Raw genomic sequence first — 17,009 nt, 5'->3', positions numbered from 1 at the left:
TTCGGCCCTTCGAGCCTGCACCGCCTTCATCCCCTGCCCCTTCACAGTTCTCCCACCAGTCTTCCTGTCTCAGACTACATTTTATCTCTGTCCCACCCACTCCCCTGACATCAGTCTGAAGAAGGGACTCGACCTGAAACGTCACCCATTCCTTCTCTCCAGTGATGCTGCTTATCCTGCCGAGTTACTCCAGCATTTTGTGTCTACCATAATAAAGATCAAACTCACCTTGCAACTGTTTCACTTCATCAACCAGGCTTTTGCAGGTTTTATCTTGAGCTTCAACTGTACTCTGCAGCTCCTGATTTTGTGCAGTCAGTTCATCACACGACGTCTGTGCACTCTGCAGGACTTGCTGCAGGTGCTTAAGCGTACAGTCTTTCTCTGTTAACTCCGTCTCATGTTTCTCCATCACATCTTTCAGCCGTGTCTCAGCTGACACTTTCTCCAGATCTAATGCAGTTTTCAAAGTCTCAAAGTTGACTTCTGCATCTTGCAGCTTCTCTTTGAGAATCTGAAGACAAGAGGCAGGCAAGATTGTCAATTCCTGCTTCAAAAACGAGAACAACTCTTCGATCTCCCGTGGTCATCGACTCCAATCCAAAGGAAACCTAATTTACATTCCATCATCCTGGTCTCCCTTGATGCAATTTCATGAATCATTATAGTAATCATTTAAACTACAACAGTCCAAGGAATCCACCTCATTTTAAAATCCAAAATAGGAATTTTGAAATGTCTGAACTCATTCTTCCCTCCAGACCATAATTTGAAAAGACACCTTACACGTGGATCCTTAACGGAAATAACTGAGATCGGTGGCCATGAATTTGTTGGTCTCTTAACTGAAGATGTTGGATCCTTACATGTTCTAAAATGAAGGAAATCTATTTCTCCTTTACAGCCTGGTTTTAATGCAGCTCCAATCTTCCATTAATCTGTTTAATTTTGAACTAACTGATGAATGCTACTTTACGATGCTCAGTTGTCAAGTCAATCAAGGATATCTTGTGAGTGATCCCAATTCCTGAAACTCCTGGTACTTCTTGCATTTTCACAATTGAACCTAATGTTTGAGTGTACAGTGACAAATAATCGTTTTAAGGCACCCTTGTGCATAAAGCAGCACATTCTGGATTAATGGGTTACAATACCTGTTTCTCCAAATCTGAGTTATTAATCTCTTGCTGCAGCATCTCCACCACACGAGTCCGTCCCAGTAAGGCCTCCTCCTTCTCTTCCAGCTTTCTTTGCAAAGATCTTGTAGTCTGAGGGAAAACAGGACACGTGAGAAAAGAAAAGAGGGCTTAAAGAAAAAGACCACAAAAAATAAAATACCGCAGTGGTGCAAATCTGAATCAAAACACAGAAATTATTGCAAATCATACAGTTATTGTGGTCAGAAAAGTTTAAGCTATTTGTTCTTTTCTTGGTATTACTGGTCAACACTGTTTATTTAGGAATGATTATGAGAGTGGAATGAAAGCACATACAAACACATTGCACACACACTGCCACACACTTACTTTGAGGCGTTCATCTACAGTATAGAGCAACGTATGGAGGAGAGAAGGAACAAGGTAAGGTCCAAAGCATACCATCTCATCTGTGAAATATGGTGGTGGGAGTATTACAGCCTGGGCATGTATGGCTGCTGAAGGTATTGGCTCACTTATCTTCATTGATTACACAACTGCTTGAGCATATCCTGGTTATGTGTAATAATTGTAGTGTAAAATATTTTATTATGTAAAATATTTGCTTGACTTTTTTGGGTTCTGAATCAGCTGAAGTTTTATCATTCTATACCACACTGGAGGAGCTGGGTAATCAGGAAACCTGCATGCCAAACTTTCTGATAGTGCTTCCTGCTATGCCCAAGGAAAAGACACTTAACAATAGTGGGACAGGATGTGTTTCCTGGGGACTTGGAAATTGGGTAAATAGAAATCTTCTGTGCTGTTATTGATATTGATGCTTACTTTGTTTAAGACGAATGGCAAATGTTGGGCTTTTGACTAAGTTACTGTTGTTTAGAAGTTTTGTGATCAACAGTTTGTGATTGATATAACTATAGTATGACAAGTGTATTGTATTAGTGACAAGTATACTTTGAATAGGTACAGCCTGTGATTGATTTGTGTTAAACGTCATTTCGGAAACTCTGTATAAACATGTGACTACGTTTCCAAAATACTATAAAAGATGCAGTATGTCTTCATTCGTTTAGAGTGGTAGCTCAGGAGAGTTAAATATCTGTTAAATCTGTAAATATTCTGTAAATATTCATTCTTAACTCTGTAACCCTTTACACTCTCGCTGGCTGATGATCACTAAAGCTTGTGTTGGTTTACCTAACCCATTGTGAGTTGTCTGTTTTAAGAAATGAACCTTAACATGCTGATGGTAGTAGCATAATGAATTCTGAAGTGTATAGACACATCCTATTTGCTCAAGTTCAAACAAATGCCTTAAAACCCATTGGCCGGCAGTTCATTCTACAGCAAGACAATGATTCCAAACATACTGCTAAAGCAACAAAGGAGTTTTACAAAGCTAATTCTTGAGTGGCCAAGTCAATCACCCGATATGAACTCAATTGAGCATGCTTTTTATATGCTGAAGAGAAAACTGAACGGTACTAGCCCCCAAAACAAGCATAAGCTAAAGATGACTGTAATACAGGCCTGGCAGAGCATCACCAGAGAAGACACCCAGCAACTGGTGATATCCATGAATCGTAGACTTCAAGCAGTCATTGCAGGCAAAGGTTATGCAACAAAATACTCAACATGACTACTTTAATTTACATGACATTGCAGTATCCCAAACATGAAAGTGCCCTGAAATCAGGGGACTTTGTATAAACACTGCTATAATTTCTACATGGTGAAACCAAAATGATTAAAAATGGCCTTTATTAAAATCACTTTTGATGAAGCTATGATAAAGTTTGCAATATCCTGACAGGTTTCCTGTGAATGCAAATTATTTCAAAAACTATTCTCAAAAGTTTGTAGCAGCAGCAAATTTAGTCTAATTATTTGAATTAGATTAAATTTGCTGATGTTACAAACTTTTGAGCATAGCTTTTAAAATAATTTGTATTCACATAGTCAAATATTGTAAATATCATGTGGGGTGGGGGGGTGACTCATCTCTAATCTATATTGGTTCAGCTGATCATTTCTATTCATTATTACCCGTCTTCAGTTTTAAGATAATTCTCACTCTCTCATCTGGTTTTTTTCCTTCCTACTAATGTTCTGTAAATATTAGTTAATTGCTACTACTACAACACTTACTTGTTGCAGATCTTTGTTGACCTCAGAGCCAAATGCTAGTTGTACTAGCTCCTCCTCATGTTTTTGAATGCATTCTTCAAATCGTGTATCCTTTTCCAGAATTACCTCCCGAAGTGACAGCAGCTGTTGTGAATGAAAGCGCAATCAAAGGCTGAGCATGAGCTACAGAAAGAATCAAAGACTTATTATCTGGGCCGAGAGGTCGGATGCACAGGTGCTGAATAAAATTTGTCTGAATGTTTTATTTTTCAAATTAATTCCTACACCATAACATTCTCTTGAATTCATAATTCACTAAATGTTATAAACTCTCAAAATGACTACCTGAGATTGAAATGACCAATGTTCAACCTGTCCTGTGAATATTTAATGGCAGAATGGAGAGAATATATTGCCCAATGCTCTACTTCTTCTTTCACAGCAATAAGTCCCTTACCTCTTGTGCATGTTCAGCTTCTTTCTGGCTTCAGAGGTTCAGTAGTAGCCTGAAGCTGTTCTTTCATACTCTCAGCAGTTGCCTGTAGAGACCTATAACTCTCTTGTTGTTTCTGAAGTTGACCTTTGAGCTGCTCATTTTCATCATGCAATGGATGCTCCACACTCCCCTGTCAAAGTAGTTTAAGAGGTAAAACAAGTTCAATGTAGATGAACTACAGCATAGCTTAGTATAATTAATTAACGTAAATTCTAAAAAGGCCAAGCAGAAGACTTCAGTGGTTCAGTATTATTAAGTGAAATGTGCTTTAAGAATTCTGATCCAGTTCCCCATTTTACTTCAGTATATTACAAAATGGCACATCGGAGAATGGCATCTTATGAAATGCAGCAATGCATAAATTTTAATTTCTATTTAAATCATGGTCTGCCCAGAAATGTTGATAATTCAAAAGAGAGAGCACTAGTCTATACTTAACACGACTCTACTTGTCTTGTGCATGTTTAGCAGGATACTGTAAAAGCATCTTTATTTAATATCTATCCTGTGTTATATCAAGGTACAGTTATGCAGTTTTATGTAATATTTAGTTCACCGAGTTTGACAAATAAAGATCACAGATAGAATTTAATTGCAGCACCCTCACTCTATCCTGACCCAAGTTATTACTGATGCGGGCAGGTACATCCATGTCCAATTTGGTTGTAGTTTGGTTGGCATGGACAAGTTGGGCCAAAGGGCCTGTTTCCATCCTGTATGACTCTATGATAAAGTCATTCTACTCAGTACCAGCTAGTGGTTCAATTTATAAAATTTGTAACTAGACCATCCAGAGCAAATAATTTTAAATGTTTCCAAGTCAAGAGCCAATAGCTGAAATGGGTGGTGGGAAAATATCAGTAAATCCCAGCAGACTGTAAATAGAGCTGAATCCAAAAACCTTAATCCTCTCAGAGCAGGTCAAATTAAAGATTAAAGAAAAATCTGCTCCCAAACTGATTCTACCTTTACTCAATTGGTAATTTAGTCACCGGGGAATTAAACAAGACAAGCTATTGTTATAGCTCGGTGAGACTAAGCGGAGGTTGGGCGATCGTTTCGCCGAACACCTCCGCTTGGTCCGCAAGAACCTACCTGACCTCCCGGTGGCTCAGCACTCCAACTACCCCTCCCATTCCCAATCCGACCTCTCTGTCCTGGGTCTCCTCCATTACCAGAGTGAGCAACACCGGAAATTGGAGGAACAGCACCTCATATTCCGCTTGGGGAACCTGCATCCGGCGGGCATGAACATTGAATTCTCCCAATTTTGTTAGCCCTTGCTGTCTCCTCCCCTTCCTTAGCCCTCGAGCTGTCTCCTCCCAGCCCCCAGCCCTCGGGCTCCTCCTCCTCCCTTTTTCCTTCTTTCTCCCCGCCACCCCCTATCAGTCTGAAGAAGGGTTTCGGCCCGAAACGTTACCCATTTCCTTCGCTCCATAGATGCTGCTGCACCTGCTGAGTTTCTCCAGCATTTTTGTGTACCCAAGCTATTGTTATAAATGGCCACCTGCACAGAATCGCACCATGATTAGTCATTGATGGCTCTAGCTTACTCCAAGTTAGATTTATTCCACTTTTACCAATGCTATGTTGATAACCTTCACATGAAATCTGTTTAGTTTAGTAGATTACAGTTAAAAAAAAATTAGTTTGCGTGCTACCCAAAGAAAAGACCATACGTGAATACAATCAAGGTGTTCACAGTGCACAGATAAAGGATAAAGGGTACAGCATGTAGTGCATTTGAACGGTACGCCATGAAGTGAGGTTTCCGAACTGGTGATGGCTAAAGAGATAGGGCGAGAGCTGAATTGCCTTTTAGAGGCATAGCTAACAGAATCTTTATGATAAGGATATCGTTGAGTCTACCTCCTGCTCAACAGAGTTTTAAACTGAATCACAGCAACCAACGGCCTCCTAATCTTAACAAACATCTGTCAAGAGCACAGGATGAAGTGATAGAGGGATTAACAAACTGAAGATGACAGTAAATAGAACAGAATCCAAGAAACTTTAATCCTATCATAGCAGGTCATGTACAAAGATTAAAAAAGAAAATCTGCTCGCATTCTGATTCCACCTTTACCCACTTGTAATTTCAGTAATCAGTTGCTACTAATAGAAAGAGGACAAGGGGAAACATTTTGAAAAGGGTGTGTATCTGTACAATTCCATGACCCGGGCTCCAAAAAAAATGTCACTGATGGCTGTCTTCCATAAAAATGCCATTTTTGTTGACCATGTTGGCAGTATAGGATACTTTCTAGTTAACCTCCTATCTCTCCTCCAAAACACATTTGAAGGTTACGTGTATAATGTACCAGGGGGCGGTCGGTGCACTGTATTGTATCAACCCTTATTTAGCATCACCTATTTCTGATGTTGCTCACACTCTTTTCCCTGTGTGAACACTATGGGATCCTGGATTCTGCACTCTGATTCTCAAGTCGCATTCCTAAAAATATATGTATTATGCTTGGAATTAGTAAAACAGGTCCAAATTACACTTAGGTGCAGTGGGTAGCTCCAGGCACTATTATAAAACATTTTTTTCATAAATGCTCTGATGAAGATGCAAATTAGATTTGTAAATATGATAGCAGGCTTATAAATAGTACATATCAGAAAATATTAGAAATAATTTGAAGGAAGTCTTCTAAACATTTAAAAAACGTTTCAGATTAATATCAGAAAACAAGTTTTTTAATTTGGGGAAACCCAAAACTATGGGCCATAAACATTCTATCTATTAATTTTTGTTGGGAATGATGACGAAGATGTGGAGAGATACATTGGGAGAGATGTAATCATGGAAAGACTCTTGCAGCATTAAATGACACTGTATTGGTAGAGGTGGGGGCATACAAAGCAGGAACCTGCATAGATTATTCAGTCCCTTGAGGCTTCTCCGTCAAAGCTGATCTAACATTCACTTTCTGGTCTTTTCTCCATAACCTTTGATCCCTTTACTGATTAGAAATCTATTTCTCTCAGCCTTATATACCCAAAGACTCTTGCCCTAACAGCCTCTGTAGCAAGTAGTTCCAAAGACTCAAAACCCTCTAAAAGAATAAATTCTATCTCAACTCATTGCTAAAGTGGTGCTCCCTTATTCTGCGATCACGCCCTCAGGTTTTGGCCTCTCCCATGCGAAGAAATATCCACTTGGTATTTACCCTGCCAAACCCTCTACCCCACCCTCACCAAGCTAAGAATCCCACATGGTTCAAATAAGATCACCTCTCATTCTTCTAAATTTCAATGAATAGAGCTCCAACCTTTTAAAACCCTTCTCGCAGGACATACTTGCTCCAAACCTGAGACCATTCAGTAAAGCTTCTCAGAACCGCCTTGTCATTAAATCCTTTCTTTAAAGATGAGTCAAAAAATTATCCAAGTATTGCAGATGTAGTTTCACTGGTGCCTTGTAATGTTGCTGCAAGACATCCCTGCTTTTATACTACAACCCCTTCAAAATAAGTGGCAACATCCTATTTGTCTTCCCTTTTTTCTGGGTACATGTGCTGGTTTTCTGTGTTTCATGTGTGATCAACCCCAAATCCTTTTGTGCAGAGCTTTCTGCAGCTTTTCTCTTTTTTTAAAAAGTAATCTGGCACAGTACTTGTGGGAATCCCCAATCAGTGATATCAGAATTCTAATCTCTTGATGAAAGACCCTTGACCTCGGGCGTTAACATTTTTTCTCTCCAAACAGATGCTGCCTGACCTGCTGAATATTTCCAGATCTTCCTGCATTTTGCTTTATTTAGAAGAACCTCTTCCATCAAATCACAGTTGTTTGATATAATTGTCAATGTGTTAAGAGGGGGGTATTATAATGGGCATGATAGAGTACCAAAAAGGATTTGGGCTAAAACTCCAGACAAAATTTGAAGTCCTAACATACCTTTAATGCAACATTTTTACTCTGAAGTTGAGTGTCTTTCTCACGTATAATTTCCTTAAGTTGAATGACCAACTGTTCAGTGTGTGCCAGGCGCTCCACCACATCTTCTGATGATGCCTCACCACTGATCTCCAGTTCAGACTGGTGACTGGTCTCCTGCACACAAAACAACAACTCAAACATGGGAAGAATTCAGAAGCAGTCAATACATGGGTGTAGCCTACTAGGGAATCGGCTAATAATTGTATTCCTTTAAACACTGCCCTGTATATAGCTCGGTAAGATTAGAAAATAATATTAGGCCAAGTCAAATGGGCCCCCAAGTTGCCATTTAATACAAGCATGGTTAAACTTCTACATTACTTTCCCACTTGTGGTTCTCATTTCCTTTAGTGGCCCCAAATCTGTCTTATTTTGAGCATATTCATTGACCGAACGTACACGGGTCTCAGGAATAAATAATTCCAAACATTATCAACCCTCAATTGTGAGAAATTTTGGGCACCATATTTGCGGAAGGATATGCTGGCTCTGGAGAGGGTTCAGATGAGGTTTACAAGAATGATCCCAGGAATGTGTAGATTAAGCTATAATGAGCATTTGTCAGCACTGGGCCTGTACTCGCTGGAGTTTAGAAGAATGAGGGGGGGACCTCATTGAAACATACAGAATAATGAAAGGCTTGGATAGAGTGGATGTGAAGAGGATGTTTCCGCTAGTGGGCGAGTCTAGGACTCGCGGTCATAGCCTCTGAATTAAAGGACCTTCTTTTAGGAAGCTGATGAGGAGAAATTTCTGTAGTCAGAGGGTGGTGAATATGTGGAATTCTTTGCCACAGAGGGCTGTGGAGGTCAAGTCAGTGGATATTTTTAAGGCAGAGATTAGTACAGGTGTCAGAGGTTATGTGGTGAAGGCAAGGAATGGAGTTAGGAGGGAGAGATAGATCTGCCATGATTGAATGATGGAGTAGACTTGATGGGGTCTAATTCTACTATTACTTATGATCTTATGACCTCAGTGAAATAAATTTCAACCTAATAGTCAATTTGTTTTCTTGAGATCTTGACTCTAGTTTTGAACTCTTCAGCAAGTAAGCTTGCAGCATCTACACAGTCAAACATACTTCAATGAAATGCTTTTTTAATCTCCTAAACTCCAGAGTATAGTGCATTCTACATAAATTCTCCTCATTGAATAGTCTTCCATTCCAGGAACGTAATGAACCATCATTGCACTGTTACAGAGTAAATGGTCTTGTGTTTCACACAGCAACCTGTAAGGCCAGTGTAGGAATTTAATGAAAAACGTTTGCTGGTCACGCTGAGGCAACATACACTTTCAGCTCTGCTTCTGATCCAATTATGGTCTCTGATAATACCCATTTACAGGTGTCTATTGTTTATTTTTGTCAACAATCCTTTAATTGTCCAGGGTAACAGACATCTCAAACATAACGGACGGTAACTTTGAAAACCATTTCTCACCTTATTACCAGACCTGATCCTGATTCATCCATGTTGGATCCATTATTATTAATTCTAACACAAACCTATTCAAAGAGATAATTACTGCTCCTTTACATTCCTATAGTACACCTCAATATTACTTTATGACACACAACAGCATAGAAGTCACCTCCCAATCCCAACACCTGGTTGACAAAGGAACTGCAGCTGCCTCCTCCATTATTGCTAAACCTAGGGTTTATACTACTCACAGCTCCTTGGGATGCATTTGTCGCATTTCCATCATCTTCCCCAGAGAGGTCCTGCAGCACAGTGTTGACTCCCTTTGCCAGGTCAGACAGGCGACTCAACATGGTGGGAGCTGCATGATAAACAAAAACAAAATGTTAGCTGATTCCTAAATCAAAAAGATTGGGCAAAGGTGTAGGGCCAAATTATGATGTAAAAAAAGTAAATGATGGCAAAAAAAGTAACAGAAATGTGCTTTTTCACCCCTTACATCTGCTCCACCATTCAATAATCTAATCTTATACCACAGCTAGGGGAAACATCAACTTTGTATCTACCTGGACACATTCAATAAGAATTTTGCTTGTTTCACTGAGATCAGTTCTTATTCTAAACTCAGCATTCATGTCTGAACTATTTAATTTTGTCTCACATGACAAACCTACCATTGATGTGATGAATATTCTCTCCATCACAAGTATAGCTTTCCTAAGGTAGAGAGACACACCCCAATACTCAAGATGTGTTTTCACTGGGGCTCGATACAATTAGGGCAAGATGTCCCCAACTTTGCAATGAAAGACCAGTCTTCTGTTTGCCTTTCCAATTGCTTACAGAATTTGTAAATTGACTTTCAGTAATTTGTATAGAACACTCACGTCCTTCAGAACTGCAACACGTTTCGCTCACACACTATTTAAAAATATTCTGCCTTTCTACTTTAAAAAAAAAAACAAAGTAGATGCCCTCGACTTATTCCACATTTTACTCGACCTGTTATGTGCTGATCCATTCTCCAAGTCTGTCTCTACTCTCCTGAAGTCTCTGCAATTTCCCCACGAAAGACTGCTGCTAAGCACTTAATCATCAACAAACTTTGAAATATTATACTTGAGCCCCTCATCCAATTCACTGATATAGATTCCAAATAGTTAGGACCGTAGCATACCATTCTGGTGACAACCCACAGCTGGGCCTGTGATCACAGTCTCTCCATCCAAAAATGAACCATTTGTTTCAAACCTGTTTTTGTGCCATTAGCTAACCCTTAATCATGTCTGTATATATTACCTCTAACATTACACTCTAATTTTACATAATAATCTCATCTGTGCATCTTATCACTGGTTGTCTGGAAGTCCAGACATCAATTGGTTCATACTTATCTATTTGACGAGCTACAACCTCAACTAATTCCAACAGAATTTTCAAATGTGATTTCCATTTCAGAAATCCATATTGTCGTTGCGTAGTCATATTACTATTTTGCAAGTACAATGTCACAGTTTTCTTAATCATAGACTGCAGCATTTACTCTACTGCTGATGTCAGGCTAACTAGTAAAGCTGGAGATTAAACCATTCAAAAAGGAGTTTTCAAGATTAAAAGTAATAGACACGAAGAGTTTGAAGCAATATAAAGCAAATGCAGGTAGATGGAGTTGAGGTACTAATCAACATTAGCATAACTTACTGAGAAATTGGGGCTCAAGTGATTGAAAAGGCAATTTCTGTGCAATATACAGATATTTCTTTAACTGGTATTTGTCAATAAATCAATCGAGGCCCTAGCAAAGTTTCCACGATTCTTGTGGAGGGTGGTGGTATATGCAACAAGCTGCCAGAGGAGGTAGTTGAAGCAGGTACTGTAAAACTTTTAAGACAGATAAATGGATGGAAATCTATCCAAGTTGCAATTATTCACTAGTTATAAATAATATTGCAATTTCATGAATCAGGTTTGTCTATGGTACAGTGGTGGGTAACATTATAACCAGGATAATGACATTAAAGTGAATGGCAACACTGGAAATGAATTTCAATATAGGCAAATATGAGGTTGTCAACTTTGAATCAAGAGATAATTGAACAAAGTATTCATTTAATTACCAAAAGCAATGAATAAGAGATCCTGAGACTTAAGGGTCAAGGTAAAGGTAAATGAATGCCCAAAACTGAAGGCTCAAACTCAGAATTGAAATGCTTTAGACAGCTATAAATTAAAAAAAAAAAACAGCAAAATGTTGCATTTACATATAATAGAGGGTTGACAAATGGCGAACAACAATGTTTTGATCACTACAATGCACCACTGATTACACCTCTCCCTCCCCTACCCTCAGTCACTCCCTCCATAACTCCTCTCCCATCCCTACTTACCTGCTCTCCCTCTATCCCCTCATCTCCCTTCCCAGGATCTTGAGATTGCCGCTTCTCTCCCTTCTTGCATGCCCCGGAGGAGCATCAGCCGTCGGCGCCCTCAAAGCCAGGCATCGGTTCGGCCCGGAAGCACCAACAGCTACGGCCGCGCCGGCATGTGGCCGGGAGGGGAAGGGGGTGGGGAGCTTGGAGAAAAGATGGGGGAAGAGGGGGGTATCACGGGGAGGGGGCAGGAGCCAGCGAGGAGGACCAGAGGGGAAAGGGGTGGAGCTGCGGGGCATTGCGATGGCAGTGTGTTTGGGACTCACAGCGGGGGCTGGATGCTCTCCTGCGTCGGGATCAGACTCTCCGCTTTCCGTTTGGCGGTGCTGGGCTGCTGAGCGGGGCTGCTTCAGGTCCCTCCGCTTTCTTCAACTCCAGTAAGGACACGATGGCACAGGAGGGGGCGGACCGTCCCGGGGAGTGACAGGGGAAAGAGACTAATCCGCGCGCGCTAGAAGGCAGGAGAAGAGATCGATCTGCGCACGCGAGGTTTTAAAATGTTTTAAACCTCGCTAACTTTGACGACATTCAACCGATCGGAACAAATCTTGGTGGACTCGCAGCATAGGAGAACAGTGAGTGAACTGGCGAAAAATCATAACGCTATCGCAAATCGTTTTTGCACAAATAGAATGACCGCCAAACCGGAAGATAACAAGATCAGAGTATTAGTTATGTATAGATCAATAGATCGATTGATAGATAGATCGATAGAATTAATACTTAAATTTTCATAACAGACAACAGTCCCTACAGTGAAGATGTGTATTATAGATATGTCCGAGACACTACATTTGGAAAACATTAGGCTTTTCATTTTTATAATTAGGTTATAAGGTTAAAAATGAAGCTGTACAATAATTGTATAATTCTAGATGCCAAATGTTTTATCTTTGTACAATTGCTTCTAATAAAATAATTGAAAAAAAAGATAGATCGATAGATAGAAGATAGAAGATAGAATTAATATGCATTTATATATTATAAAAGAATGCAACAGAGTAGAAAGACAATTTTCACTGATTGAAACTGAGCAAATGATTTAATCTATGATTAAATATAAGATTTAGGTCCAAGAGCTGGGTGATCATGTATTTTTATCTATGTGACTTATTTTAAGCCTGTGTTACATACCAATGTAGTTAATGATGGAAACCTAGACTGCATTGATATTAGATGACAGTAAAGAAAACTTGCAGTTAGGTGGTTAATTGATAAATGAACTGTAATGTGAAGTGAAGGTAGACAAAAATGCTGGAGAAACTCAGCGGGCGAGGCAGCATCTATGGAGCGAAGGATAGATCCTTGGCTCCATAGATGCTGCCTGACCCGTTGAGTTTCTCCAGCATTTTTGTCTCCCTTTGATTTTCGAGCATCTGCTGTTCCTTGTTAAACAATGTAATGTGAAGTGATGTACCTTGGTCAAAAAAATTGAACTATAGCAAGTCACTTGCCCTGAGTTATTCTTTATCTTATTGCTGGAATTTCTAAATGTATTATTATGGACATCAGGAGAAAATATAACTCAAAGGCGCCTTGCCGCAGCGGCCTCTGCAGTCCGCCTGTCTTTTTTGTTGTTGTTTTTTTTGTCCTGTTGAGTGTATAGTTTGGTTGTAGTTTATATATTGTTTTTAGCTGTATATATATGGGGGGCGGGGGAACTTTTAAATCTCTTCCCTGTACGGGGGACCCGACCTTTTCCCTGTCGGGTCTCCATTGTTGTTGGGGCCTAGCACCGTGGAGTGGCTTCCAACCGGTACGACCTGGGGGCTCCAGCATGGAGCTGGCCGGCTTCGGAGCATGGAGAGCTGTGGTGGCACCCTGGTGGGAGACCGCTTTTCGGAGCTGCCGCATCGGCAACTTCTCCCACCCAAATTGCAGGGTTGAAAACAACCCGGAGCGGGACCTTACTTTGCCCGGCGCGGCTTTAACAGCCGCGGGACTTGCCATCGCCAACTAGGGGCTTTAACATCGGGAGAAGAATGGAAAACAGGGGAGAGACAATGACTTTGCCTTCACAGTGAGGAGATTCACTGTGATGGATGTTAGTGTAAATTGTGTGTCTTGGTTTATTTTGAGTTTTTTTTTCTCTTGTTGTATGACTGCAGAAACCAAATTTCGTTTGAACTTCATTTGAGGATCAAATGACAATAAACGGTATTGTATTGTATTGTATTGTATTATAGTTATATAATTGTAAATTCTCCTGATGTCCATAATAATACATTTAGAAATTCCAACAATAAGATAAAGTATAACTCAGGGCAAGTGACTTGCTATAGCTCTCAGAACAAATCCTGTGTATTTCTACAGCTTGCCTTGCAAACAAATCTTGATGATTGCATTCCCAGCAAACAAAGTACTTTACAGTCACTATGTCTATTAGAATTATGGAGGCACATAAGGACACCATTCAGTTCAATGTGCCTGCACCACTGATATCCAGCTTAACTTAGGAGAACATCCAAAATATTTGCTGAATGTTTTACAACCAAATAGTCTACTGGACCATGTCACAGACGATTTAGGACCCATTCAATACTGTGGTACTTGGATCAACTGGAGGGATATATCATAAAACATAATAAATAGAAGCAGCACTATTCATTCAGCTGCTATCCACATTGTTATGGTCCATGAGATTGATGAGAATTTCTGTTTACAACTCACAAATGAACAAAATCAATGATTGCATTTGCTGTGATGGAATTTGAATGCTGAGTCTCTGCGGCTCCAGAAGAATCATAAAATTCCTGGACATGACTTTGAACATGAATCTGTTGCAGCACAAATTACAAGTAGTGTAATAAACAATCCACATCAGAGGTGGACATAGCTGGAGAGATAGTGCTATTCCAACCAACATGTGCGTGTTTGTGTTTCAATCTGATGTGCGTTGTCCTAAGTGACAACACCCTTGAAACATAGAAGGTTCAAGCAATTCCCTCAACCTCTAAATAAGCAGGAACTTGCTCTCCCTTCTTCCTCTGCCCCCAATGGTTAGATTGCCATTTTAAGCAATTCTAACTAAGACAACCGTTTCCCTACTCGCTGGATGTTGGTATCAATGGGGTAAGCTGGGATGGTAGAAAAAAAGGTGCACTGTTCATGTAAGGATTGATATCACGGGGCTACTCAGAACTAGCATAGATCAATAACACCAATAGCAATGCCAGCCTAAATATAGACCAGCAGCAGGAACACAAAGCTAGGTAGCACAGACCACAATCGCTCCTCTTCCATCACTCTACATAAATCAACTCACCACACCCCTTTCCAATACCCAAGTACTTGGCTTTTCTGATGCCCAACATTCCAACAGTGCCTGTGTCAGATAACCAAATGATTCACATCCCCTCCCCATGCAGCATGGCTGGGGGCACCCTCTCTGTGTCCAGGCTCTACTCCCTGGGTGACAAATTCTCCAAGCCTCCAGTGAAGCCTCCTTGAATTCTCCAAGCCTCCAGTATTCCTGCACTCCCACTTCCACTCCAGACACTGGAGAAAGTGGGGGAGATTGGTTGGGGGTGGAAGAAAGAGGTTTTGGAAGAATGGAACAAGGACAAATAAATGCTATATTGTGCAAAGTACCAAAAGGGTTTAACATTTTTTCTCCCATAAAAACAATACTTAGCTGATGGAAGTTTGTTTAAATTATGAGCAGACTAACTAATGCCTATCTACAATGTTTACAGGTTGTTTGATATATCCCATTTGCAAATACTTTACTGAGTACTTATAGCCTGGATCCCACGACTAACTAAAGTCACTTGGACAACATTGTAGACTAAAATACGAGGAAAGGAATAGAAATACAGGCTGGATGGCTGAGTGGGAGTTGCACTCACACTCCAACTTTGGTGTGAGGTGATTCTCCCCATCCTCCTATCATCAGTGTCCTGGTGACCCCACGCCTCCAACCTCCAAAACAAAACATTACACCCAGTTCGAGAATCTGAGTGACCAACTACCACAAAAATGCCTTCCCCATTCCTGAACACTGCAATCTCCACTTTCCAGGTTCTGTATCAGGGCGATCCCACAACCTTCCAATGCTCTGGAATTTAGGACACTCATAACCCTCCCAGTTGTTGATATCTGTGTGATCCTATGCCATACACAACTGGGACAATCATTAGAGGAACACCCTCCGGGACAGAAGCATCCGAGTGACCCACTTCATCCTTCCCACATTTCTATGTCTCTTTTCCTCCCACACTTCTCACCAGCAGCTGCTGGCTATCTAGGGACCACTCAGACTCCATCTGAGATTCTAGTCCCAACCCATGCCAACTGTCCAAATTACCATCAACCCACTACATTGTGTCCTGAGAAAGTACACAGCCCCGGGCTCTGGTGTCAAGATGATCAGCCCCTGTCAAGGCTCAAGTTTCCAGATGAATCTCTCCTGTTCAAACCATAGGTTGTTTATTCAGGCGACCCACCTCATCCCACCCTCAAATACCCTCCCAGTTTTAGTATCAAATATTCTTCCTTCCCGACTCCGCCATCAAAGTGATCCAACGTCCACCCCACAAGATATGGTCGCTGGTTCTGTTACTGGGTGATCCCCAATCTTGGATTGTGTATCTGGTTGACCCACACACTTGGGCTCAGAATCCTGGCGATCTCCACTCCTGGACTGTAACTGGGTGACCCCCTACCCCATCCAGCCTTCCGGGATCAGGGATCTGATGATGTGGGCCCGCTGCGTCTCCCCAAGTTTTACCCGAACTGCTCTCTCTGCGCCGCCGCCGCCACCAAGTGTCCGCCGCGTCCCTGGCGGGAAGCCGGTTTGCAGGAGTGCGTCGGAAGCTGTCGGTCAGAGGATAAAGCGGCGGTGACCGAGTCGGCCTCGAGTGACCGCCCGACACTCGGCCACTTTCAAGCAAACAGCAGCCACATCAGCACCGCGGCCCGGAACCAAAATGCAGCTTTACTTCCGGGAGTGTTACCATGGCAACTCGGTGAGTAGGCCCAGTTTAATTTAGCGATACGGCGCGGAAAAAGGCCCTTCGGCCCACCGGGTCCACGCCGACCAGCGATCCCCGCACATTAACAATGTCCTACACCCACTAGGGACAATGTTTACATTCACCAAGCCAATTAACCTACATACCTGCACGTCTTTGGAGTGTGGGAGGAAACAGAAGATCTCGGGGGAAACTCACGCAGGTCACGGGGAGAACGTACAAACTCCGCACAGACAGCACCTGTAGTCGGGATCAAAGATCACCGGCAGCAAGCCTACCTTTGTGCCGCCGGTGATAGATAAGGATCCATCACATGAAAGCAACAAGGAGAGTAACAAAACAAAAATAATAGGGAGTTGTATGGAAACAGAAGGAGAGAAAGTTGTAGGAAGATGGTCCAAAATAGAGCGAGGAAAGGTGAGAGATAAAGAAATGACCAGTGCTGTAGACTCACC

At 41.3% G+C, this 17,009-nt stretch overlaps 2 protein-coding genes across 2 annotated transcripts in view; both read right to left on the bottom strand.

The window, feature by feature from the left end:
- The window catches only part of golgb1 (golgin B1), a 47,573-nt gene extending 43,662 nt beyond the window's left edge, over nt 1-3,911 (bottom strand). Inside the window, exons 1-4 of the mRNA XM_033039976.1 lie at nt 3,742-3,911; nt 3,306-3,428; nt 1,155-1,268; nt 229-514 (exon numbers count right to left, since the gene is read on the bottom strand). Coding sequence (XP_032895867.1) covers nt 229-514; nt 1,155-1,196 — 328 coding nt within the window. The 5' untranslated portion in view covers nt 1,197-1,268; nt 3,306-3,428; nt 3,742-3,911. The remainder of the gene's footprint in view (nt 1-228; nt 515-1,154; nt 1,269-3,305; nt 3,429-3,741) is intronic.
- Nucleotides 3,912-6,055: 2,144 nt separating this feature from the next.
- On the bottom strand, nt 6,056-16,525 carry LOC116984999 (golgin subfamily B member 1-like). Its single transcript, XM_033039357.1, has 4 exons — nt 16,246-16,525; nt 9,404-9,513; nt 7,687-7,842; nt 6,056-6,064 (listed from the first exon to the last, which is right to left on the bottom strand). The coding sequence occupies exons 2-4, from the start codon at nt 9,503-9,505 to the stop codon at nt 6,056-6,058; spliced, it is 267 nt and encodes an 88-aa protein (XP_032895248.1). The 5' UTR covers nt 9,506-9,513; nt 16,246-16,525.
- Nucleotides 16,526-17,009: the final 484 nt, after the last annotated feature.

Source organism: Amblyraja radiata, chromosome 21 (assembly GCF_010909765.2).
Source record: "Amblyraja radiata isolate CabotCenter1 chromosome 21, sAmbRad1.1.pri, whole genome shotgun sequence".
NCBI lineage: Eukaryota > Metazoa > Chordata > Chondrichthyes > Rajiformes > Rajidae > Amblyraja > Amblyraja radiata.
Note: the sequence above shows the minus strand (reverse complement) of the source record. Positions and strands in the feature narration are given on the sequence as shown.

What these genes read in the sequence shown, in the direction of transcription:
- LOC116984999 (XM_033039357.1), bottom strand. Translation starts at nt 9,505, where the DNA reads ATGTTGAGTCGCCTGTCTGACCTGGCAAAGGGAGTCAACACTGTGCTG. An exon ending in CAAATGCATCCCAAGGAGCT is followed by an intron (nt 7,843 to 9,403) that starts GTGAGTAGTATA and finishes TTTTGTGTGCAG; the next exon opens with GAGACCAGTCACCAGTCTGA.